The sequence below is a fragment of the Oryctolagus cuniculus genome, chromosome 5, assembly GCF_964237555.1.
Source record: "Oryctolagus cuniculus chromosome 5, mOryCun1.1, whole genome shotgun sequence".
In the NCBI taxonomy this organism is placed as follows: Eukaryota; Metazoa; Chordata; class Mammalia; order Lagomorpha; family Leporidae; genus Oryctolagus; species Oryctolagus cuniculus.
The window spans coordinates 32,302,172-32,325,747 of NC_091436.1; the positions used below are offsets into that span (position 1 = coordinate 32,302,172).

At 45.6% G+C, this 23,576-nt stretch overlaps 2 protein-coding genes and 1 long non-coding RNA gene across 8 annotated transcripts in view; 2 read left to right on the forward strand and 1 right to left on the reverse strand.

Moving 5' to 3' along the window:
* MAP3K5 (mitogen-activated protein kinase kinase kinase 5) overlaps window positions 1-15,551 on the forward strand; it is a 259,401-nt gene extending 243,850 nt beyond the window's left edge. For both annotated transcript variants that reach the window (XM_070073521.1, XM_051854304.2), the window contains exons 26-30: window positions 190-433; window positions 5,957-6,069; window positions 8,651-8,763; window positions 10,870-10,946; window positions 11,655-15,551. In XM_070073521.1, coding sequence (XP_069929622.1) covers window positions 190-433; window positions 5,957-6,069; window positions 8,651-8,763; window positions 10,870-10,946; window positions 11,655-11,715 — 608 coding nt within the window. In that variant the 3' untranslated portion in view covers window positions 11,716-15,551. The remainder of the gene's footprint in view (window positions 1-189; window positions 434-5,956; window positions 6,070-8,650; window positions 8,764-10,869; window positions 10,947-11,654) is intronic.
* LOC127492960 (uncharacterized) lies at window positions 8,757-17,909 on the reverse strand. Of its 4 annotated transcripts, XR_011388495.1 has the most exons (6): window positions 17,771-17,900; window positions 16,227-16,377; window positions 14,056-14,189; window positions 13,582-13,656; window positions 12,918-13,040; window positions 8,757-11,746 (listed from the first exon to the last, which is right to left on the reverse strand). It is a non-coding gene; the product is annotated as an uncharacterized lncRNA (long non-coding RNA). The 4 variants fall into 4 exon arrangements; XR_011388494.1 differs by lacking the exon at window positions 16,227-16,377 and having other exon boundaries at window positions 17,771-17,909; XR_011388496.1 differs by lacking the exons at window positions 16,227-16,377; window positions 17,771-17,900 and adding an exon at window positions 17,439-17,729.
* MAP7 (microtubule associated protein 7) overlaps window positions 17,805-23,576 on the forward strand; it is a 194,355-nt gene continuing 188,583 nt past the window's right edge. For both annotated transcript variants that reach the window (XM_070073524.1, XM_070073527.1), the window contains exon 1: window positions 17,805-17,939. In XM_070073524.1, coding sequence (XP_069929625.1) covers window positions 17,873-17,939 — 67 coding nt within the window. In that variant the 5' untranslated portion in view covers window positions 17,805-17,872. The remainder of the gene's footprint in view (window positions 17,940-23,576) is intronic.

Consider the following 23,576-nt stretch of genomic DNA (forward strand, 5'->3'; position numbering starts at 1 on the left):
CCTGTCATTCATTTCTTGGCCCCTGGCTTCAACCTAGCCCATCCCTGGCTATTGTGAGCATTTTGGGGAGGGAACCAATGGATGGAAGATAGTTCGTTCGTTCTCTCTCTCTCTCTGCCTTTCAAACAAAATAAAACATCAACACAGTTGGTCATATTTTCTCAACACTCTTGCTATTATTACAAACAGAACTAAGGCCACATTTTAGCCTTGCATCTGAAAGTGACACTGCTGACCCAGAGGACTTGGATGTAGAAGATGACCACGAGGAACAGCCATCAAATCAAACTGTCCGAAGACCACAGGCTGCCACTGAAGATGCTGTGGCTACCTCAGGGGTGAGCACGCTCAGCTCTACTGTGTCCCACGATTCCCAGAGCGCTCACCGATCACTCACCTTGCAGCTTGGAAGGATGAAAATAGAAACAAATAGGTAAGTCTTGCCCCAACGTTCTCTTTTTTTTTCTTACTTTTATAAAAGTGCACGTTTTTATGGTCTCTTTTAATAAAAAAGTTTTGTCCATAGGTTAAAAAAATGGTGATTCCTTCATCTCATTTCTGTAAACTTGGTTTATGCCTTTCCTTAGGAAACAAGAGAGGTTTATTTTAGTTTCTATTGTCAAATACCACTTTCTGCCTCTACAGATCCAAGCCTCCTTCCGCACTGCTTATCTGCTGCCTTATCTCCAAGTGCACTGAGGTTTAACTTAGTTGTAACTTTGCAGATTGTCCTGGAAACAGATTCAGAGCAGCCTGTGCCTCTAACAGATAGCTGAAAGACACAACAGACAGCCCATGGCTGGGAATAGCAAGTTCTTCTAGGACAGGCAGCTCTCTGTGCTAACAGCAGACAAAACTAATGGTGCCAAAGCACTGTATTTGAGAGCCTTGCAAAGATGATCGTGTGACCACATTTATGATTCTATTATGTTCTCAGTATGCTATTATGCTATGACATATCTGGAGTTTAATTTGTTTTTGAGAATCTGGTAGCATAGTACCCACATGATCAGGTTCTTTTTTTTTTTTTTAAAGATTTATCTATTTATTTGAAAGGCAGAGATAGACAGAGAGATCTTCCATCTACTGGTTCACTCCCCAAATGGCTGCAGCAGCCAGAGCAAGGCCAATCTGAAGCCAGGAGCCTGAAGCATCTTCCGGGTCTCCCGTGTGGTTGCAGGGCCCCAAGGACTAAGGCCATCGTCAGTGATTTCCCAGGCACATTAGCAGGAAGCTGGATCTGAAGTGGAGCAGCCAGGACTCCAACTGGTGCCCATATGGGATACTGGCACTGTAGGCAGCAGCTTTACCTGCTACGCCACAGCACCGGCCCCATGATCAGGTTTTTAAGTGCACAGCACATATCTCCTGACCTTCACAGATGTCGGAACAGTGCAAGGTCTGAATCTTGATGATTTATAGCTTCTTGTGCTGACTGCTGTTGACATACGGGCAATCGACTATGACTCTGGGTTTGCAGTGAAAACTTTTGTTTTTAGTGAATCAGTAAAAGGTATTCAAATATTTAGAAACCTTAGTTGAAAATTCTAGTTGTTCACCAGAGATTTTAAAAAAACGTTATTTCTAGGTATAGGTGTAGGTTTTTAAAGCTAGGCTCAAATACCAAACCTAGTACAAGTAGTACAAAGTTCATCCTATATTTAGAAACTTGAACTTCAGTTGCTCGATTAAGTAAATACATACTTATCCTCTATGATTTGCATACATAGATTTTTTTAATAAATGGAAATTGGCTCTCTGTGTCCTTATCCCAGGCATGTCCTCTGAAACTCAGCTGATTGCTTGCTAGCTCTACTACTTGGTGGAAAAGAGCTTGCATCTCTTCTCTTTCGAGTCTTCATCCAAATCTTGGTGTCTTTCCATTCTCCCCTCCTCCATCAGGAGTGCTGTGGCAACACTCCCTCAGTTACAGCAGGTGTTTTCTTTAGTCACTCTCTGTAGTCCCCTCTCTGTGGGCCAGTCCCAAGTGGAGGTGGTTTCTGAACACCCGTGCTGGCCTCTGGAGGAGGAAAATGGACTCCTGATGGTTGTGGTCCCTGGCTTCCCGGCCATGGCTCCCAGTGAGGATGATACAGACAGCAAAGCTAGGGTGTAGCCTTCTGCCCACACATCCTGGCTGTGTCAGGAAGACCTGCCTCACTGAATGCAGCCTGGATACATACTCTTTCCTTTCTCTTCTAGGCCCATTCGATGGGCCCTGTGCTAACCAGTCTGGTGCCGCCATGTGTCCAGCACGCTTAGGCCAGCTGTACTCTCCAAGGCTGCTGCCCTCCAGCACCTTCTTCACGTCTCCACAGTCCTCTTCTGAGTGCCTGCTTCTCAGATGTGCCAGCTCTGTGGACAAGACAGACTTGCTCATTGCTTTATCGCAGGAACTCATAGCTGCATTTTTTACAACAGCCCTCACTTCACATTTTGTTCTCTGCATTTTACATTGGAATCTGTGAAACCTGTGCGCTCACCGGCCTCCTCCTCTATTTTCAGCAGTATCTTCCATAGTAGCTCCATCACCCTCAGCAGAGTGAGATGAGTACGCTTGCTTCATGCATGTGTTGAAGAAAGGGCAGCTGCTTTGGTCCAAGCACTGAGTCCTTGTCATTTGCAGCTGAATATTACAACAAACCTAAGTATATATTTTGCAAAGTGAACTTAGAGGAAATGCTGGTGTGTTTTTAGGAAAGGTGCTAGCTTTTATGTAAAAAATCTTAAGCTTACAACATTCAGAATAATCAATGATAAAGTTAAATCAGGTTTATCTAGCTTTATTTTTTTAAATTTTTTTAAAAGACTTATATTTGAAAGGCAGGGTTACAGAGAGAGAGAGAGAAAGGGAGAAACAGAGAGAGAGATCTTCCATCTCATCCACTGGTTCACTGCCAAAATGGCAACAACAGCTGTGGCTGGGCCAGACTAAAGCCAGGAGCCAGGAGCTTCTTCCAGGTCTCCCACATGGGTTCAGGGAGCCTGAACACTTGGCAATAATCTGCTGCTTTCGCAGGTGCATTAACAGAGAGCTGGATTGGAAGTGGAGCAGCCAGCATTCCAACTGGTGCCCATGTGGGATACTGGCCTTGCAGGCAGTAGCTTTAGCCATTATGCCATAATGCCAGCCTCAATCTAGCTCTTGAGGAGACTAATAATATTCAATGGTAGAGTGCAAACAAAATAGATATTTTCCTTCTACTTCAGTATGTGCTTACATTAAATGATCTTAAAATTCACTCCTCACGGCCGGCGCCACAACTCACTTGGCTAAACCTCCGCCTGCGGCCCCAGAACCCCAGGTTCTAGTCCCGGTTGGAGCACCGGATTTTGTCCGGTTGCCCCTCTTCCAGGCCAGCTCTCTGCTGTGACCTGGGAGTGCAGTGGAGGATGGCCCAAGTGCTTGGGCCCTGCACCCACATGGGAGACCAGGAGGAAGCACCTGGCTCCTGGCTTTGGATCGGTGCAGTGCGCCAGCCGTAGTGGCCACTTGGAGGGTGAACCAATGGAAGGAAGACCTTTCTGTCTCTCTTTCTCTCTCACTGTCTAACTCTGCCTGTCAAAAAAAAAATTCACTCCTCACAAGGAGATTCAGGGATATTATTTAAACCTAACTCAAGAAGAGCTGACAAGTTATTCACCTTCCCTATCCTACAATTCTGGAATTTCCTACCCACTTCCTCACTATTCCCATCTGAGATGAAAAACTGATTTCATGACAGATTCTTGCCATTACTTTTTTGGGACACAAAAACAGACAGCTGCCTTGATTTCAAAATATTTCCCTACTAACAAAACACAAAGCAAAACTGAAATTGCTAGAGTGAATATGTCCTTAAGATAAACAATTTGAAGAGCTGCATGTGGGACAGATGAGGTAGCCTGTCAATACTGTGCTACTAATGTTGAGTTTTAACTTCTATTTATTTTTCAAAAGATTTATTCATTTACTTGAAAGACAGAATGACAGAAAGGATGAGATACAGAGAGAGATTCTTCCATACACTGGCTCATTCCTCCGAAGCCCACAAAAGCCAGGGCTCAGCTGGGTCGAAGCTAGGAACCACGAACTCCATCCACGTCTCCCATGCTGCTGGCAGGAACCCAAGTACTTAGGCCATCACCTGCTGCACTGCACCCCAAGTGCATTAGCAGGGAGTTGGACTGGAAGTGCAGAATCACTGGTACGCAAACTGGAACTCCAGCTTGGGAGACAGGCGTCCCAAGTGGCAGCTTAACCCTCTGTGCCACGGTGTCCACCCTAAGTTCTATCTTTTAAAGATAAAATGAAACTACATGGTATAGATGCACAGAGGTTAAATTCTACAGACTGTCACTGTGAGACAATAAGAAAATACCATTCCCGTTCCATGCATGTAAATTAGACAAAACTCCAGAGCAAACCGAAGACTTGCCCACATGCACATGCGCGCAGAGCTCGCTGTCCATTTCTCTGAATACCATGTGTGTTGGGGTAGAAGAGCCTCCCCCTCGCCTTCCACTTCCCCTCCTGCTGCTTATCCACCTTGTTTGCTCTGCAGTTGTCTTTGTGCACTTGTATTCTTCAAACCACCTTCTCTCATTGGGTTTGGCTTTTGTCTCACCACGACTAAGTGTTCTTCTCTGAGCCCTTCTCCTACTTAGGGGCCTCATCTTCATTTCCTTGGGCACGGCAGGGAGCCCAGGGTCAGGGAGGAACCCCTCCTGAGCCCTGGCAGGGCTCTTTGCCAGGGTATGCGGATGCCGCAGGGAATAGCAGAGTCCCTATGAATGCCAGGCACTGTGCTTGGCCCTTTAACCATGTTGTGTTATTTAATGCTCACTAATCCTTTCAGGAAGTCTGACTTTTCCTTTTTTTACAAACAAGAAAACTGAAGTCCAGAGGCATTAGGTAATTTGTCTAAGCCGAACATGGGAAGTACGAGTCTGAACCAGAACGCAAGCCCGGGCATCTTTGAGTTGCGCCATGCTGCCTTCCGAGCATGTCCACTGGAGCAGAAGTGAACGTCTGCGTGGAGTGTGCTCTTGAGTTAAATCTGTCAATACTCAGAAAAGGAAGCGAATACAGCTTTGGAAGAGCTGTCTTGATGATCTCATTCATAATTATATATTTTAAATTATTGTAATTCTGATTCCAAGTTACTCAGAGATAGTTCTCCATAAAAGCTCGATTATCTGTTTTCATAAGTTGGGATGTTTTCCTCTAAGAAACTGTTGGGAAAGGTGAGGTTATCAGTTGGCTCCCAGCAGCATGGTGAAACTTACAGTGTAGCAAACTTGGGATCAATACCATAGTATCTCCTTGTTTCTTTGGAGATTACATCACATGCCAAGTAGGAACCGAATATGCCAGGAACACAGACATCCTTTACCTGCTTGACTTCTCCCTTACGAGTAAGAGGAAGAATAGTGGTAACCACAACTGCAGCAACAACCAGTAGCATTTTTTTAGCATTTGCGAGGTGCCAGGTCTAAAGCTATTGCTCAGATTTTTAGTAGTTCAGCAAAAGTGATCACCGCTCTGCTTTGCGTGGATTATGATATACCTGTGTTTACCAACTCTTTAATTAGGGGCCACACGTGTAAAATAGGGATCCCTTGATATTCATACTTATATTTCTGATTCTTACCTTCATAAATAGAAAGAGTAGACCAACATCTCTGAGGATTTTGGCAGATGATCTGGGATGGAGGTTTTGAATTCATTCTGGAAGCAGAATCTTTCAGAACTTTATTACTTGACCTGGGGGGAGAGGCGGAGGAATTTGGGGCCTGCAGTGTCAGTATTACCTGGATGCTCATTAGACATGTGAGGTGTCAGGCCTCACCCAGAACTGGCTCAGAATGTGCTGGTGAAATCCCAGGCGTGTCTATGTTCCTTATAGCTTGAGAAGCCAAATCCAAAATCTCTGTGTGAGTGTTGTTACTCTGTCAACGTAATTTTTTTCTGCAGATTACTGGAAGAATTGGTTCAGAAAGAGAAAGAATTGCAAGCACTCCTTCTTCGAGCCATTGAAGAAAAAGACCAGGAAATTAAGCACCTGAAGCTTAAGTCCCAACCAATAGGTAAGTAGCAGAAACCTTTAAAGAAATACTATTCAGGCCATCAGGCAGTTTTCTTTCGTGGTTTAGTCAGCGTCAGTCATTTGTACCATGACTATAAGCAGGAATTACTTTAAAGAAAACATGTAATTTCTAAATGTAGCAAATGATCATTATTTATAAGTACAGTAAAATAGATGATTCATAGCCATCCCCTTCTGAGATTCTATATTATTGAGATAATAGAGCTCTTCACTTTTTTTAAAAAAAGATTTATTTATTTACCCAAAAGAGTTACACAGAAAGAGAGGCAGAGAGAGGGAGACAGAGAAAGAGAGAGGTCTTCTATTTGCTGGTTCACTCCCCAGATGGCCGCAACGCTGGAGCTGTGTCAATCCAAAGCCAGGAGCCAGGAGCTTCCTCCAGGTCGCCCACACGGGTGCAGGGGCCAAAGGACTTGGGCCTTCTGCTGCTGCTTTCCCAGGTCATAGCAGAGAACTGGATCAGAAGTGGAGCAGCCGGGACTCAAACCAATGCCTATATGGGATGCCTGCACCTCAGGTGGCGGCTTTACCCACTACACCACAGCGTCAGCACCCCCTCCACTTTTTTAGTGTTTTGTTTGTTTGTTTGTTTGTTTGTTTTTTACAGGCAGAGTGGACAGTGAGAGAGAGAGAGAGAGAAAGGTCTTCCTTTGCCGTTGGTTCACCCTCCAATGGCCACTGCAGCCGGCGTGCTGCAGCTGGTGCACTGCGCCTATCCAAAGGCAGGAGCCAGATGCTTCTCCTGGTCTCCCGTGGGGTGCAGGGCCCAAGGACTTGGGCCATCCTCCACTGCACTCCCTGGCCACAGCAGAGAGCTGGCCTGGAAGAGGGGCAACTGGGACAGAATCCGGTGCCCCGACCGGGACTAGAACCCGGTGTGCCGGCGCCACTAGGCGGAGGATTAGCCTATTGAGCCGCGGCACCGGCCAGTATTTGTTTCTTAAAGAGTTCACAGTGAGATTGCCAGGATAAAATACCTTTATTATAATTTTGTATTTTTATTCTGTTTATTCTGTCCTTTTTTTCTTGTAATTTGAAGAGGCTTAAATAAAGATACAATAATAAAAACTCAACACGTTGGAACTTTGGCGAAATCTATAAGAGACTGAAGGTAAAAGATAATCTATAGATAATCTTATTTGGCCAATTTAGATGAAAATAAATTTATAGTCATTTTTTAAGAAATATGGCTGTTCCATATCATCACAAAGAGTGATAAAAGACATAATAATTGCATGATTATCTTCTCAGTGTGTTCATCTTTGTTACACAAAAAACGAAGTATAATTTTGGTGCACACAGCTTAGGCTAAGAAACTATAGAGGCCTGTGCTGTGGTGCAGTGGGTTAAAGCCCTGGCTTGAAGTGTTGACAATCCATATGGGTGCCAGTTCAGGTCCTGGCTGCTCCACTTCAGATTCAGCTCTCTGCTATGGCCTGGGAAAGCAGCGGAAGATGGCCCCCGTCCTTGGGCCCCTGCACCCACATGGGAGACCAGGAAGAGGCTCCTGGCTCCTGGCTTCAGATCAGCTCAGCTCTGGCTGTTGCAATCATTTGGGGAATGAACCAGCAGATGGAAGACCTCTCTCTGTCTCTACCTCTCTCTGTAACTCTGTCTTTCAAATACATAAAATACATCTAAAAAAAAAAAAAAGAAACTATAAAACTGATATGAAAGCATAAAGTTGGGAGTATTATTAAAAATTTATTTTAGGCCGGCGCCGCGGCTCACTAGGCTAATCCTCCGCCTTGCGGCGCCGGCACACCGGGTTCTAGTCCCAGTCGGGGCACCGGATTCTGTCCCGGTTGCCCCTCTTCCAGGCCAGCCCTCTGCTGTGGCCAGGGAGTGCAGTGGAGGATGGCCCAGGTGCTTGGGCCCTGCACCCCATGGGAGACCAGGAAAAGCACCTGGCTCCTGGCTCCTGCCATCGGATCAGCGCGGTGCGCCGGCCGCATCGCGCTGGCCGCGGCGGCCATTGGAGGGTGAACCAACGGCAAAAGGAAGACCTTTCTCTCTGTCTCTCTCTCTCACTGTCCACTCTGCCTGTCAAAAAAAAAAAAAAATTTTATTTTATGTATTTGAAAGGCAGAGTTACAGAGAGGGAGAGAGTGCGAGCAAGCGAGAAGGATCTTCCATCCTCTGGTTCATTCCCCAAATGACCACAACAGCTGAAGCCAGGAGCCTGGAACTCCATCTGGGTCTCCCACATAGGTGGCAGGGGCGCAAGCAGTTGGGCCATCTTCTGCTGCTTTCTCAGGCACATCAGCAGGGAGCTGGATTGGAAATGCAGCACCAGCCCTCAAATCGTTGCCTGTATGAATGCTGGCGTTGCAGGTGCTGGTCTAACACACTGCGCCATGACACCAGCCCCATATTATATTATTGCTTCTGACCTTCCATTTACTAGATTACCTAGTCTGAATTTTGTTGTCATTTATACTGCTAATCTCAGTTGTCTCTGTTAACTATTCTCTAAGAAAAATCTTTTAATGTATCTTCAGTAAATGTCTGTTAATGACCTTTCGGTGAAGCTAAAAATATCCCTCCAAATTCTGTTCTAGATATTCCTGGGTTGCCTGCCTGTCATCTAAATTCTCCTGGCACAGATACTAAAGATTCTGAACTTACTGACTGGCTGAGAGAAAACGGAGCTGATGAAGACACTATAAGTCGGGTAAAGAAAACCATCTGTGGGACAAGTATTCTTTTCCTTCATTCATAGCACTGAGTACCTGCTGTGTTCCAGAAACCATTCTAGGCACAGGGGTGTGCTGGTGAGCAAATCAGACCCAGCCCTGGCCTCCTGGGGCTTACAGACTAGAACAGGCAGATGTTAAAACTAACCAGGTAATTCCACAGATAAAAATGTTACACCCTGGAAGGTTTCATGAAGCAAAGGTATGATGAGATAGGGTGAGAGAGAGGTTGGGGAAAGTTCTCCAAGAGGGTTATTATGAATGAGCTGAAGTCCAGCTGTGTGTTTGCCAGGCTAAGAACAGAGAAGGAGGAAAGATCCTTCCGGGCTGGGGGACAACATGTGCCAAGACAATGGGGAACGCAAAAGCTCTGTAGTTCAGAACCACTACGGATTGTTGTTTTTGAATTGAAGATAAAGACAAATGAGAAGAAATCAAGACAGACCTAAAAGGGGGGAAGGAGGATTCTTTCTAATTCTTTCGTTTGTTAAATAAATTTTCAAAAAAATTTTATATTTTCACTTTATTTGAAAGGTAGAGTAAGCACAGAAAGATCGAAATATCTTCCAGTCTGCTGATTCACTCTCCAAATGCCTCCTACAGCCAGGGCTGGGCCAGGGCAGAGCCAGGAGCCTGAACTCCACCCAGGTCTCCCATGTGGGTGGCATATTAGCAGGAAGCTGGGTTGGAAGGCAAGGATCTGGGACTGGAGTGCAGGCACTGTGATTAATGGATGTGGATATGCTAAGCAGTGTCTTAACTGCTACACCAAACACCCACCCCTGTCATATTTTTAATTTTCTTGCAACATTATTAGACTGCACTGGGCAGCAGCTATTTATCTACTTAAAATAGATTGAGTTGATGAACGTATGTTAGGAATATTTGCTGTACAAACCGTATTATATCTACAGTAACCAAATTCTTCTCTGTTCTTATAGATTTTGGTTTTATAGAAAGGGTCTCTTAGCACAATATCATATTGGTTTCAATTTTATATGTAATTTTTTTTTTTTTGATAGGCAGAGTGGACAGTGAGAGAGACAGAGAGAAAGGTCCTCCTTTTTGCCGTTGGTTCACCCTCCAATGGCTGCCGCGGCCAGCGCTCTGTGGCCGATGCATCATGCTAATCCGAAGCCATGAGCCAGGTGCTTCTCCTGGTCTCCCATGTGGGTGCAGGGCCCAAGCACTTGTGCCATCCTCCACTGCACTCCCGGGCCACAGCAGAGAGCTGGCCTGGAAGAGGGGCAACCGGGACAGAATCCGGTGCCCCAACCGGGACTAGAACCCGGTGTGCCGGCACTGCAAGGTGGAGGATTAGCCTATTGAGTCACGGCGCCGGTCAGTTTTATATGTAATTTTAAAAATAAGATATAATCCCTTGATTTGATAATTTATTGTTGACTAAATGAAATTTAGAGCCTCCTTAGAAATCTGCATTTACCCAGTTGCTGCTTAGTAAATTTAAACAGTTTTCTTGCCTGTAGAAAGCAATGCATCCAGTCAAGTTCTACAAAATATTTATCCTTCTAAATTGGACTCAAATCAAATTGTGGAGTAGTAATTGATGATCCATTAAATTATTGCCGTTTTTGTTTGCTTTAAGTTAAAAAGCTTCAGTTTAAATTCAGAGCTCTGATTTTGCAGTGAATTATAACAAAGTACCATGTATTGGCTGTGAAAAAAATAAGTTCAGATATTAAATGAAAGCAGTGCCTTTCTGGAAACACTCTAAATCCACTTGGAAAAAAAGAGCTACCTGACACCATACCTCTTACATATAAACATTTGTGAGTAGCAGTTGTGATTGCCAAGGAGTCTGCTCTGTGCATGAGAAAATCATTCAGAAATTTTCTGTCACATGTCATCTTTATGCACTTGAAATCATGTATGAATTTCTTTGTAATTCCTGTGTAATAGGGAGGTCTCTCTCCTAATAATTCGAGAAGATCATGTTTTCAGTGGTTTCCCTTTCACATTTACTTTTAATTGTTGTCAGTGTTTACATTATGAATGGAGTTTATTTACTAAAGGTATGCAAAATACACATTATATAAAATATATATTTTACTTTCTCTATACAGTTTTTGGCTGAGGAGTATACACTAGTGGATGTTCTCTACTCTGTTACACGCGAAGATTTAAAATGCCTGAGACTAAGGTAACACTTTTCTTTCTGTTATGTTGTCCACATGGAAAAAATACAAGGCTAAGACCAAGAAGTTTGGGTTCCTGGTGGTGTCTCACCAGCTCGGTGGTCCTGGCCAAAGCCATCTGGCTCTCTACCTGCTAGGAGTTAACTGAGGTAGTTGATGTTTTGGGATGCTTTCTATATTACCAAAGAACTTACTTAAATCATTTTCAAACTAAGACCACGCGGAACTCTAAAGCTGCCTTAAGCAAATGTTCTGATTCAGTCTGCAACTGTCTCCTACTTACTAGAAATATTAGGATGAGGTGCTGATAGGCCAGCCTCCCAAGATATGATACATTTTTTTGCAATAGTTTCCTCTAATACACCCCCTCTATAAAGACACATTTTTTAAAAAAGATTTATTTATTTATTTGAAAGTTAGAGTTACACAGAGAGGAGAGGCAGAGAGAGAGGTCTTCCATCCAATGGTTCACTCCCCAATTGGCCGCGCCCCTATAAAGACACATTTCAAGAAAGCTGAAAATCTCAAATGTTTTGGGACCTAGCAGTTGGTGGGAGTAGGAAGGAAATACCCAAGAATACATAAGGGAGATAAGGCTTTGGGATCTCCATGTTCTGACCAGGGCAGCTGAACTCTAAGGAATCATTTTTCTGTTCAAGGGCAATGTTTCAAATGCAGTGTTCTCCTTGCCATGTTCTTGTGTTTTTAAACAGGGGAGGGATGCTGTGCTCACTATGGAAGGCCATCATCGACTTCCGAGAAAAACACACTTGACCGTCGTCCAGTTTCATCGTTGCTGGAGAGCCTAAAAATTAATAAAGAACTGTATTTTTTTTGGGGGGGGGGGGTTGAAGCAAGAGAAGAAAGAAGCTGCACTTTAAATCCAGTATTTGTTTACTAATGTTAAAAAATAGACAAAATACACTGAAATTTCCTAAATGTTTCTGTTTCTATGATTCTTACAGACTCTCAAAATAATCCTAATTAGAATTCTAACATTTAGGATTATTTTAGTCTAAACATTTTTTATGGTAATATTTCTAACTTAGCAGCTATTGCACTTCAGCCAGAGGTTTATTTCACACAAAACAGATCAAACATTTCATGTGATTGTGCACCACTGGAACAAAACCAAGATGTGACTATGATTTTTTTTAGGATTATGTGTTTGTAAGATGCCCTAATAATCTGAGTAGAATTGCATAATTTCAATTATTGTATAAAGTTGATGTGTTTTTTAAGTGTGTGCAGCAATGGTTTCTACTTATCTGTGTTACTTAAAATGTTGACTGTATTTTGTAACTTAAGTTTCTGTTCTGTATATCGTACATTTGTTTGAATTGTTGATGTACTACTGAACTGTACCAGTTGCACATGCCTGAATCATAGTAATGTTAGCTTGTTCTAAAGCTATCCATTGTGTCATATTTACTCTAAAAAGTAAAGAGACTCTGAACATACTGTTTGGATAAATTCTAAAGAATCATTATTTTGTGTTGGAAAATTAGATATATTACTGTGTTAAATTTGTAGTCATTTCTTCAGCTATAACAAATAGAATCTCTCATTTCTACAAGCAATCAAAGAATAACTGACACTCAGGGCCACAGAGGGTTAAGAAAGATGATGAAGAAAAAACAGAATGAAGGCAATTCAATGTATTTCCCTCAGGCCCCACGTTTTCTGGGATGGCTACTCTGTGTTTTAAGGGGTCTATAAAGAGCATTGTAACAAAGGACACTTCCTTTTCTGTTTCCTCAATTTTAGTTCTACTCATTTCAGGGAAATATTTTTAAGCTGAATATTTTATTTCTCTGAGCCTGCCCATTGGAAGAGGTCTGAAACTCAAAAGATAGGTGAATTACAATATCATGTTTTTTTACATTTTAAAAATTTATTTGAAAGGCAGAGAAACAGAAAAAGAGAGAGCGAGCTCCCATTCATTGGTTCATTCCCCAGAAGAACTTATAACTTACAACAGCCTGGGTTGGGCCAGGTTGAAGCCAGGAGGCAGGAACACATTCAGGTCTTCTGCACGGATGGCAGGAACTCAGTACTTGAGCCATCCCCACTGCCTCCCAGTGTGCAGTTGCAGGAAGCTAGAATCAGGCACAGAGCAGGGACACATGTGAAGGCACTCCAATGTATTATGCTTCCCAGTGGCATCTTAACCATTACTACAAAGTCCCACCCCAAATTCCAGAAACTATTATATAGACAGAAATAACATAGAGTTGTCTATGTATCATGATTTGACCCATAATAACAGTCTTTGATAAGACGGGAGCCATTTATTTTCTGTGTGAAAATCAAGTTACAATGTATTTTATATTGGGGCAGTACATCCTTAGGAATGTTTTCTTATTTGATAACTCGCAACACCTCTTTTTTTATTTTACATCCAAATTTGAAGGACATTTCCACATGCTGTGTAGAAATTTCAAAGGAAGTGAGATATAAATCCAGTAACATGTCATTTGATGCATACTGAAACATAGCATAACCACTTTATTAAGCTACGGTTTGTCTTGCCATTTCCAATAGCTAAGTGTTTCCTTTAGACTATATATATAGGCTCAAGCTACCCATTTCCAACCAGCTCTTCAATGATACAATCTTTCCTTGGGATCTCCCTCCTACCTTGTCTTTGTGGGCACATGCGCCTCTCTACCTATATGGTTCACAGGACACTCCCAGGCCAGCATCATCAGACTTCTGACAGACAGGGAGAAGGAAAGAGGGTGGGAGGGAGGAAGGGAATATCACTATGTTATTAGAATTGTATCTACAAATCACACTGTTAAAAACTAAAGAATATTGGATCTGAGTCCCAAAAGAAGGCAATTCTACAGGTCAAGGGTTACAAAATTTGCACTTGAAACGCTTGTATCATCAGTCCAGTTCTGGGATTCTCAACCCAGCCTCATGTTAAGTGACCTGCATGCCACCACCCCAGGAAAATGGTTGTTACTGGTCTGAGGTAGAGCCCAGACAGTCTTTATAAAACAGCTCCACAGGTGATTTATCATGATCAAGTCCCGACGTCATTGCAGGGGACACCTGGAAGGGAAACGGACAGCCCCTCCTAGAAGAGGAGAAATAGGATGCTCTTACCAGTTGTTGGTTAAATGCTGTACACGTAGGCCTGGAGCAGAACTGCCACTTATCCCCTTGGGCAAACCAGTTAACCCTGAGTCTGCTTCCTCATCTGTGAAATGGGAAAAATGGTCCTTCCTCATAGGGTTGTGCTAAAGAAGACAATGCAGGTTAGGTACTTAGTAGAACATTTAACAAAGAGTGAGCACTCTATGCCTGTACACCTGTTTGGTATCACTCATTCAAAGGTACGTATGAAATACTAACTGGGTAGTACATATTATGCTGTGTGAACGAGGCACAATTCTTGCCCTTTGAGTTCACTGTCAGAATCGAGACAAAGCAGACACAGCAGTGGTGTAGTAACTGCTACCGTGTCACCCAATTTCCAGAGATCTAGGAAAGCTTTCAGAGAAGTGAAGGTCCAGAGGAATCTGGGAAGATGGCAGGGTGGTGCTGGTGGCAGCATTTTAAGAGAAATTTACTAGGAGAAGTAGAACCAGAGGTTCCTTTTAACTGCATTTTGATCTCCAGCTCTGGCATTGCACACTTTGTTTTACTTACTCCCATAAAAGAGTTTGGCAATGAGGAGTTGTCAACACTTGAACGCCCATATGCATGAGGTGCTGTACAGCCAGCAAGCACGAGTGATGCCTGCCAAGTTTAGAATACAGGCAGTGTGCATGATGTCACTGAGGACAGCTGTGAGCTGTGAACAAAACCAGCAAAGGGTAATGGCTGGTTCCGGGCTTCAGGAGTGCCTCATAGAGAAGCAGGAGACAAAGTTGCTGCCACTAAAAAGTGTCCATCAGATTGAACAGAAAGCTTTGTAGGCCATCATACCCAACCTATGTTAAAAGCTGGACAAATGGCAACCCAGAAACCGCTGAGTATATCATAGGTCGAGCCTGCTCGGAGCCAGGGCAGGTAGACCTTAACTTGGACCTTGCAGAGGACCAGGGAACTCACTCTGGGCAGAGCTCCGAGAACAAAGGCTAGAAAGCAAGACTTGAAAGATTTGGAGAAAGTAAACAACTCCTCTGGCTGGAAACCTGAGTTACAGAGAAAGTGGGACAGAGAGAGAGAGCTCAGGGACCAACTGGGGAGTGAGGGATGTGTGGAATGGGCTTAATCTTTTGTTATGTAGAAAGGGGGAACCAAAGAAGGGGCTTCAAAAGGATTATGGGCAATGCAATTAAAATATTTCCGATGAAAAAATTCTTGAAATACATGCATACAGGGGTCTTCTAAAAGTGTCTGCATATTATGAAAAAGCTGCAAATAGCAGGTATAACAATTCATGGAAAATGTGCATTCTGAAGAATGCATGAATTTCAGAACTTCCAGCAGCCAAACAAACTTGCCTTTTAATTCTAGTTTCTAAGAATGGGAATAGGAGAGGGAGGAGGAAGAAGGGTGCCAGTGTGGGTGGGAAGTCACTATGTTCCTAAAGTTGTATTTATGAAATGCATGAAGTTTGTATACCTTAAATAAAAGTTTTCTGCGAAAAAAAATTCTGTTTTCTGCAAACTTTTGGAAGCGCCTTTTGGACTTAGGAATAGCCTGGGTGGAATCAATGGCAGATGAGGCCTGTGAGAGAGTATCTGGTGACACTGAAGATCTCAGGGTAGTTTGGAAGGTAAGGCAACAAACAAGATGACAGAGCCAACCAAAGAAGAAAGAAAAATCAGGAGGAAGCAGAGAGAGGATCTAGTGCTACACAAAGTCCAGGGCAAAAATGGACTCAAAGTAATAGGAGGTTTGTGGCCTGGGAAGTATTTTTAAAGGGCAATGATGGAACCAGAGTCCACATTTTTTATTATGTTTGGTGAACAAAACACATAGATTTATAAAAAAAAAAAAAAAACACGCAATAGATTAAGAAGGTAGGAAGTCAGGGAAGACATTTTCAGAATCAGGTCTGGCATGTGTTTGTTGGGAGAGACATTTATCAAGTGGGGAAAAGAGGACAAAGTGATGAAGGCGGTGGGAGGTCCGGAGGTGGCTGCCATGTTCCCAGTAGGTCACCCGCTCTCCACACTCACTCCCTAGCCTGCCCTGCTGCAGACCCTGCCTTACTTTAGGAACAGGCCCTATGTGAGGATTCTGGTGTATTCCTCATCCTTAATGTAAGTTATCAAAAGAATGGGAATACAGATAAGCACATACCAAACCAAACAAATACAAACCTCAGTATATATGGACTTTCACTCCTCAAATGACCATAACAGCCGGGGCTGGGCCAGGTGGAAGCCAGGAGCCTGGAACTCCATCAGGGCCTCCCACATGCAGGTGTGGAGCACTGAGGCTACCCTCTGGTGCAGTCCCATTAGCAGGGAGCTGGACAAGAAGTGGAACAACAGGCACCCACATGGGGCGCTGGTGTCCCAAGTGGCTGCTTACCCTCCTGCACCACAATGCCAGTCCCCCCCCCCCCCCCCCCCCGCCGCCACTGGTTTACTTAAGTGGGTAGTAAATCAGGAGGTTGAAAGTAAATCACCTTTTTTTTCTAGGGTTTTTCCAGACAGTTCAACCTCTTGGATTCAGCTAAGAGAGTCTGATGCTCCCCCCCCCCCAAAAAAAAGTTTAAAACTGATGACTGACTATAGTAAGAAATATGAATGTACTTTAGAAAATCCAAAGAAAGTTCACATTATCTCTGAATCTCACTTTCCCGTGAACTTTTTGAAGGCACCAAGTGTGCCCACCTGGTGCCGGTGCTTCCCTCTGGATTTGTGATCAGTAATGATCAGCTGACCTGTTCCATTGTAGAAATGGCACCATGGGAAACTCCATAACCACAGACCCGAGTCAAAGCCACAGCCTCTCCCTAGTCAGCCCGAAAACCAGTAACACCAAATAAAAACAGTCCGCTCCTGGGCTCCGAGTGGCAGGTTTGCACGCAAGGGTGGATGGCGAATCGGTCACAGCAAGAAATCCAACGCTGTTAACACAACACACCCGGCTGCCTGTCTGGAGAGAGCTTTGAACAGCTGAGAGCTCGCTGGGGCCGCTCTGCCAGCCGGGGTGTGGGAGTGCTGCTGCTCCATTTTGTTCTGCATGTTTCCATTTATGTAGGTTACTTATTTTTCCCCCTCAGCATTGTGGGGCTTATCATTTGTCTGTTAGGGCAAAAATTGGTTTCTTTTCAGCTCATAATCTGTTTCTTTAAAAAAAAATTTTTTTTTAAGTTGTTGTCTATCGCTCCTCTGAGCAAGCCAGAGGGTAGTTTACTGATCAGAAACCAAGAATAGGAAAAGGCACGCCGGTGTGAACACCTTTCACTAACTCGTGGACCGGATACAAAGGCAGGGTCGCCAGCAACTGGCATCCGGCCCGTGTCCTTCGGCTCCTCGGCGGCTGTGACCATGAACTCCAGGCCTCGCGAAGCCGTGGCTGACCTGGCGGCTTCACGGTTCAGAGCGGAAGAGGGCGTCCCCGTGTCCTCGCTTCATCTGGGCTGATCCTCGCACGGTCCTTCCTCCCAGGTCGGGGGGGTAGCGCAGCCAAGCCCGGCAGACGACGCCCACCGCCCCCGGACCCCCGGGAGGCGGCAGCGGCGGCCGGAAGCCGCGCGCTGAGGTGTCGTTTCCCTCAGCAGTGGCCGGCGGAGCGGCTGCCACGCCGCACCTGCCCGCACGGGGGCGCGCCTGCACGCGCAGCTCAGGCCGCCGCCCGCCGGCCCGCGCTCGCTCGCTCGCTCCTCTCCCCGCCCTCCCCTGACGGCGCTCACCTGTCTGGGCCGCACGCCCCGGAGGCGGGGGGTGGGGGGGCCGGCGGGAGCGAAGCCGAGGCAGAGGGCGGAGCGGCTCTCCCGGCGCGTCATCGGAGCACCATGGCGGAGCTAGGAGCAGGCGGCGACGGCCACAGGGGCGGCGACGGCGCAGTGCTGAGCGAAACAGGTGACTGCGCGGCTCGGGCCGCGGGGGTCGCGCGGGCGCGGGCGGGCGGGCGGGGGGCGGTGAGCGGGGGCGCGGGCTGGCGCCGGGCGCCGAGAGGCCCCTTCCCCGGCCCGGAACGGCCGCCCGGCGCGCCGCGCACCCGGGCTCCGAGCGCGCCTCCCCCGCCCGCTGCCGCGCGCTCGGCCGCCGGGCCCGCTGCGCCCGGGTGCTGAGGGCGCCCGCCGGCCCCGGCTCCGGCCGCCCCTTGGCGCTCCACTTCCGCACAACAGGTGGAAACTCGCCGGGGGCGCGGGCTGCGGGGGCAGGTGGTCGCACGGTGGCAGCTGCCGTCTCATCTGCGGGCTCGGGTCTCGTCCCGTTGACTGTAAAAATCGTATCCCCTCACCAAAGCCACGCGAGCCGCAGGCAAATCCGCGGCCAGTGCGGCTGGCGGGATTAGTTGTCTCCAGGCGCCCCTTCCGCCTCTCCTAGGCGGTCCGGGGACCGGGGGGCTTCCCGGCGCGCTGGCGGTCGGGGTCCGCAGTTAGGACCCTGGACCGCGGGCGCGGGCGCTGGGGTCGGCGGCTGCGGGCGCGCCGCGCTCAGGTTCGCGGCCGTGGAAAGGCCTCATGACTCCTGGGTTCCCGTCGGTGCGTGCGGCCGCAGTAGCAGCGTCGGCTCCGCAGCCCGGCTTTGGGCTGCGGGCGTCCGGGTTGCGGCTCCCCCTCCCCCACAGCCACCCTCGGGGCCTGGGGCTCCCTTGCGGGAGACGAGCTGCCAGCCTTCCCGCCCCTCGCTGGTGGGAACCCGACTACTCCCCTGCGTGCACACCGGCTTTCTTCCGTCCGTCCGTCCGTCTGTGCGCCGCCCCACTCTTGGGATGGGGGCGATGAGGCAGTTTCGTATTTTTAAAGGGAATTCCGGTCGCAGGCCTCTGAGGGCAGGCTGTTTTCTGCTTGCATGTGCGCATCACCAGCCCCGTCCGCCAAGAGGCGTCGATGTAGCTGGCTGGCTTATTTTTTCCGTGAAACGTCCAGAGCTACAGCAGTGTTTGCATATTGTGTATCTGCTGTCCTGGCGCCTTAGCACCTTCAGCCGGCATACCTGGGGGTAAGGCTTGACGAGATGTCTCGAGCTTCTTTCCTTGAGTCACGCAGCTGCGGGCGCGGGGGGTGATTTTGCCGCGCCGTGTTGCAGAGCTTGGTGGATCGCGGTTGGTCTGGGTGCAGGACTTGCCTTTGTTAATTGTCCTCAGGCCCCGGCTCAAGTGGGCTCTGCAGGAGGACATCCTCAGTTGTGAATGGGCAGCTTTGGCTGCCTACCCCCAGGCAGTAACTGCTTCCGAAACAAACTGCCTCGGTGGAGGTATTTCCAGTCAGTTTGTGCTCAAAGGTAAACTTTCTGGAATCTGCCCTGGAACCACTTGCTCGGGTGTAAGTGAACTACAGACCGTAGTTATCCAGTTCCTGAGCATTTTGATGAATGAACTGGCTATGCTTACAATTAATATACAAGCCAGCCGTGTGCCTGTCAGAGAAATATCCAAAAGAAATTAAATTGACTGCCACCACCTCTTCCATACTTTGCCTAGACATTCTGATTTCCAAGGCAAGCATTTTGTATATGTATGGTCTTTTAAATAATTATCGTTATAGTTTAACTAAAAACTTCATTTTGGCTCTACATCTTTTTCCTGTTTTTCTTTCGTTCCTAGCCTGGATTTCTATTAATGTTTTTAGTGCTCAGAAGCACATGTGTGAGCAGGTTCGGAAGAAGGAAAGTGAAAGTGTGTTTTTTAAAATCTATCTAGCAGTATTTTGGGAGAACAAGTGAGGATTTGTTGAATGTTAGCAACTTGAGAAGAACTTCTGTATATATCTAGAACGTGTGACCTGTATGGGAATATGGGACTCAGAGTAAGTATTTTATTCTTATGGACATGCATTCCAGTGCTGCAAGTTATTTTTAAAATTATCACAAGTTTGTATGGAGATCATTTTGAGTGGGGTTGAGACCGGTGTTTCTTTACTGCCAACAAGAGATGAAAATTGCCGCCTCAAATGGCAGCATTTCTTGAGGGATTAATTTTACTCCCTTTTTAGAGCTTGTTATTATGAGGTAGAATCCTCTTTTAAAAAAAAAAAAAAGACTTATTTATTTATTTGAAAGGCAGAGTTACAGAGAGGCAGAGAGAGAGAGGTCTTCCATCCACTGGTTCACTCCACAGATGGCTGAAACAGCCAGAGCTGCACCAATCCTAAGCCAGAGCCAGAAGCTTCTTCCAGGTCTCCCAGGCAGTGCAGGGGCCCAAGGTTTTAGGCCACCTTCTGCTTTCCCAGGCCACAGCAGAGAGCTGGATTGGAAGTGGAGCAGCCGGGACACGAACCGGTGCTGGCACTGCAGGCGGCAGCTTTACCCGCTGTACCACAGCGCCAGCCCCTAGAATCCACTCTTAAATGGCTCTCTCTCTTTTGTGTCCTTGTGCAACTGTTGTGATCTAATTTGGAGGCACTTTAGAATCTCAGGTGGTTATAAAAATTATCTGTAAAGTGTTGAGAATTATATGCATGTGCTTGTCAAAGAAGGATTGAAAGTTGATGTGCTGCCCATAGAATGAAACGTTTGTTAGGCATAATGAAATATAGTGTGCACGTATGTATTCATTGTTTAAAAAGCTTATTTCCATGGGTATATCTCTGTTCTCAAGAACAATCCTATCACATTCCTTGTGGCAGAAAATATTTACTTTTTTAAAGGATGAACAGTTTTTCAGTATATTTCATTATTGCTTTTTAATCAATAGCCAAAGTAAGCAACATCTGAAGACACTTGGAAGCAAGTTTTTCAGTTCGCCACTAGAGGATGCTGAGTCCTGTCTCAGTCTGTTGTGAGTGGTCACGTAGATGGGTGATGTTCACAGAACTGCCTTTGCCGACGCTTTGCATGTTTAGTTTTAAGCTCATGGTCAAGAGCTGTGGAAAACGAGTGTGCAGAATTAATGTCCCAATCTGGTCACCTTATTATTACACACCTACTGAATAGAAAGCAAATTTAGAGTTGTTTTTGGTAATTAATGAGGCCATACTTTGATGCACCAGGGAATAAATTGATACTTGTAATCTGTGAATGACTTAGAACCTGGAATTGGGCTTTTTTTCCGTCTCTCTCTCTTTAGCAGGCTGTGTGGCGGAAGAACCTGGGCTTCCTTTCTCATCTAACATCCCTTTGATTTTTCCAAATCAAAAAGTGATTTTTGAGGTCTCACTTAGCCTTAAGGCTCTACATTAAATATCTACAAGTAAAAATTATATGATAGGGCACTGACTTCAATTTGGTACTGAGTCATCCCTCCTGAAATCCAGGTGTTGAAGACTAAAACTGCTTCGTTCAGGCGGCTAGATAGCATTTCTCGCGTGTTACTTTGCTTGGCTGTTACCTTTCATCCTCCTAAGTGGGAGGAAATGGTATTAGGTTAGGCAGTCCTACCAGCAGCATGCTTTTATGTGGTACCATTAGTTAGGCATGTGTGTGAAATACTAATTTACATTGGCATGCTCTCTTAAAAAAGTCTAACACCTTTGCCTCCTGATGCCTGAAAAATAATCATGAAAAAGTTATGTTTGAAACTGTAAATCACTGTATGATAGTTGAAAATGAGATTTGAAACTACTGAGGTTTTGAGTAATTTGACCAAAAGGTGTGGACTTTATTAATAGTGAGCATAATGGTGGCAAGAAGGTTGATGAAGACACGCTCCTTGAATTTCACAAGAAAGACGGAATCCACAAACAGTTGCAGGCGATGAGAAGTTCAGGGAAGGAAGAGTCACCCTGGCTGCGGTCAGTAGGGAGGACCTACTGGGTGTAGCACTTACAATGCATTATTTTAAAATGAGTGAATGATACACAGGCAGTTGGATGGAGGAAAAGGAGAAAAATAAAAGTGTATATTGGAGAAGTGCTCATATTTACAGATGTGTAAGGACAGAAGAATTCTCAAAGATCAGTTAGAAATAAAGATGCTTTGAGGCCAGAATGTAAGAGGGCTGAAGGCCAAACCATTCCACAGGCAGGGAGGACTGTTGATGCTTCTTGAGAATAATATGTCTTGATTGAAGCAGGATTAGTCAGGTAATTCTGTGCTCATCAATCTCAAAATCTTGATTACAGGTTTTAGCAAAATAGCTCAACTGTACCTTTAACAAAAGCAAATTCCCTCCTTCTGGGAATGTCACTCGCTTCCACTGATTTTTTTTGAAAAAACGTGTATTCATTTTTATTTATTTGAAAAGTGGAGCAATGAGGGGTGGGGGAGAGAATGCAAATGAGAATGAATGAATCTCGTTCTTCCATCCCCTGGTTCACTCCCCAAATGCCCCAACAGCCAGGGATGGGCCAGGCCAAAACTAGGAACTCCATCGGGTTCTCCCTTTTGGGTGGCAGGTGCTCAAGAACTTGACCCATCACCTTTTGCCTCCCAGGCCCGTCAGCAGGAAGATGGATCGAAGTGGAGTCAGCACTCAATCTCAGGTAGTTGGGAATGTGCTGCAGGGGCTTAACCCACTGTGCCGCAATGCCTGCCCCTCTTTCATTGATTTTTGTGCACATGGGTTTGTGAGTGTGCATGAGGCGCTCCTGCCTAGCCAGGCAAATCAGTCGCATCTTCCCTAGAGAGGAGTGAAGCGGTAGGCCTTCTGCCCGGCTGGTCCTCATTTCCTAGTAGCAGGGGAGACTATGAGGTAGATTGAAGAAGAGCCCAGTGACTGACAGAACAAGGTTGAAGTTGCTGCAGAAATCCAGGCAGGCATTGGCCTGCAGCGGAAGTAGGGAGGGAAGGATTAATTTAAGATTCTGCAGAGGTGCATGCCAACAGCTTGTAAGTAAAAGGGTAAAATGAGACTAGACTCCAAATCTGAGTTTGTTTGTTGGTTTAAGGTTGTCATGGACACTTAAATATCACAGAATTTACCAATAACTCTTGCAGCTCACACGTGCCAGCTGCACTACTCTGAGCTTCTTCTCTGCTTTGCTTTGCACTCCTGTGCTCGTCTGCGCTCTCTGATCATGTGCATCCGCAGCTTTTGCCTTCTTGTTTGCCATTGTATGGAAAGAGCACAGATCATTCCTCTATCCATCCACTGAGAACACTGAGTTCTCCCCAGATTCTGGCAATTGTGAGTAACACTGCTATAAACGTTTACATACAGGCTTTTGTGAGGACATTGTTTTCCTTTATTTAGGCTGACCTCCTAGGAGTGGGATTGTGGATTCATCTGGAACTGTATGCTTAACTTTATGGAAACTGCCAAACTTTTCCAGAGTGCCTGTATAATTTTATGCCCCTATAAGCAGAATATGTGAGTTCTGGTTAACTGCATCCTGGCCAGCATTTGGTTTTGTTAGTTTTCTGCTGGTTTCATTGTGACCATTCCACCAAGTTCTTTGAGTAGAGCAGTGTAATCATCTCAAGATAAAATATAGGCTTTTTGATAACTACATGCTCCTTGAATTAGGAAAACCTGGAGGAAGTGTTGGTCCCAGAGCCTCGAGAAAATGTGTAGGTTTTGTTTGATTCTTATACTGGCTTCTTCATTCTCTTTTTTTTTTCTTTTCTGTTAGTTTTTCTTAGTTCCTGTGGAGTCCTCCTTCTGAAGTCAAA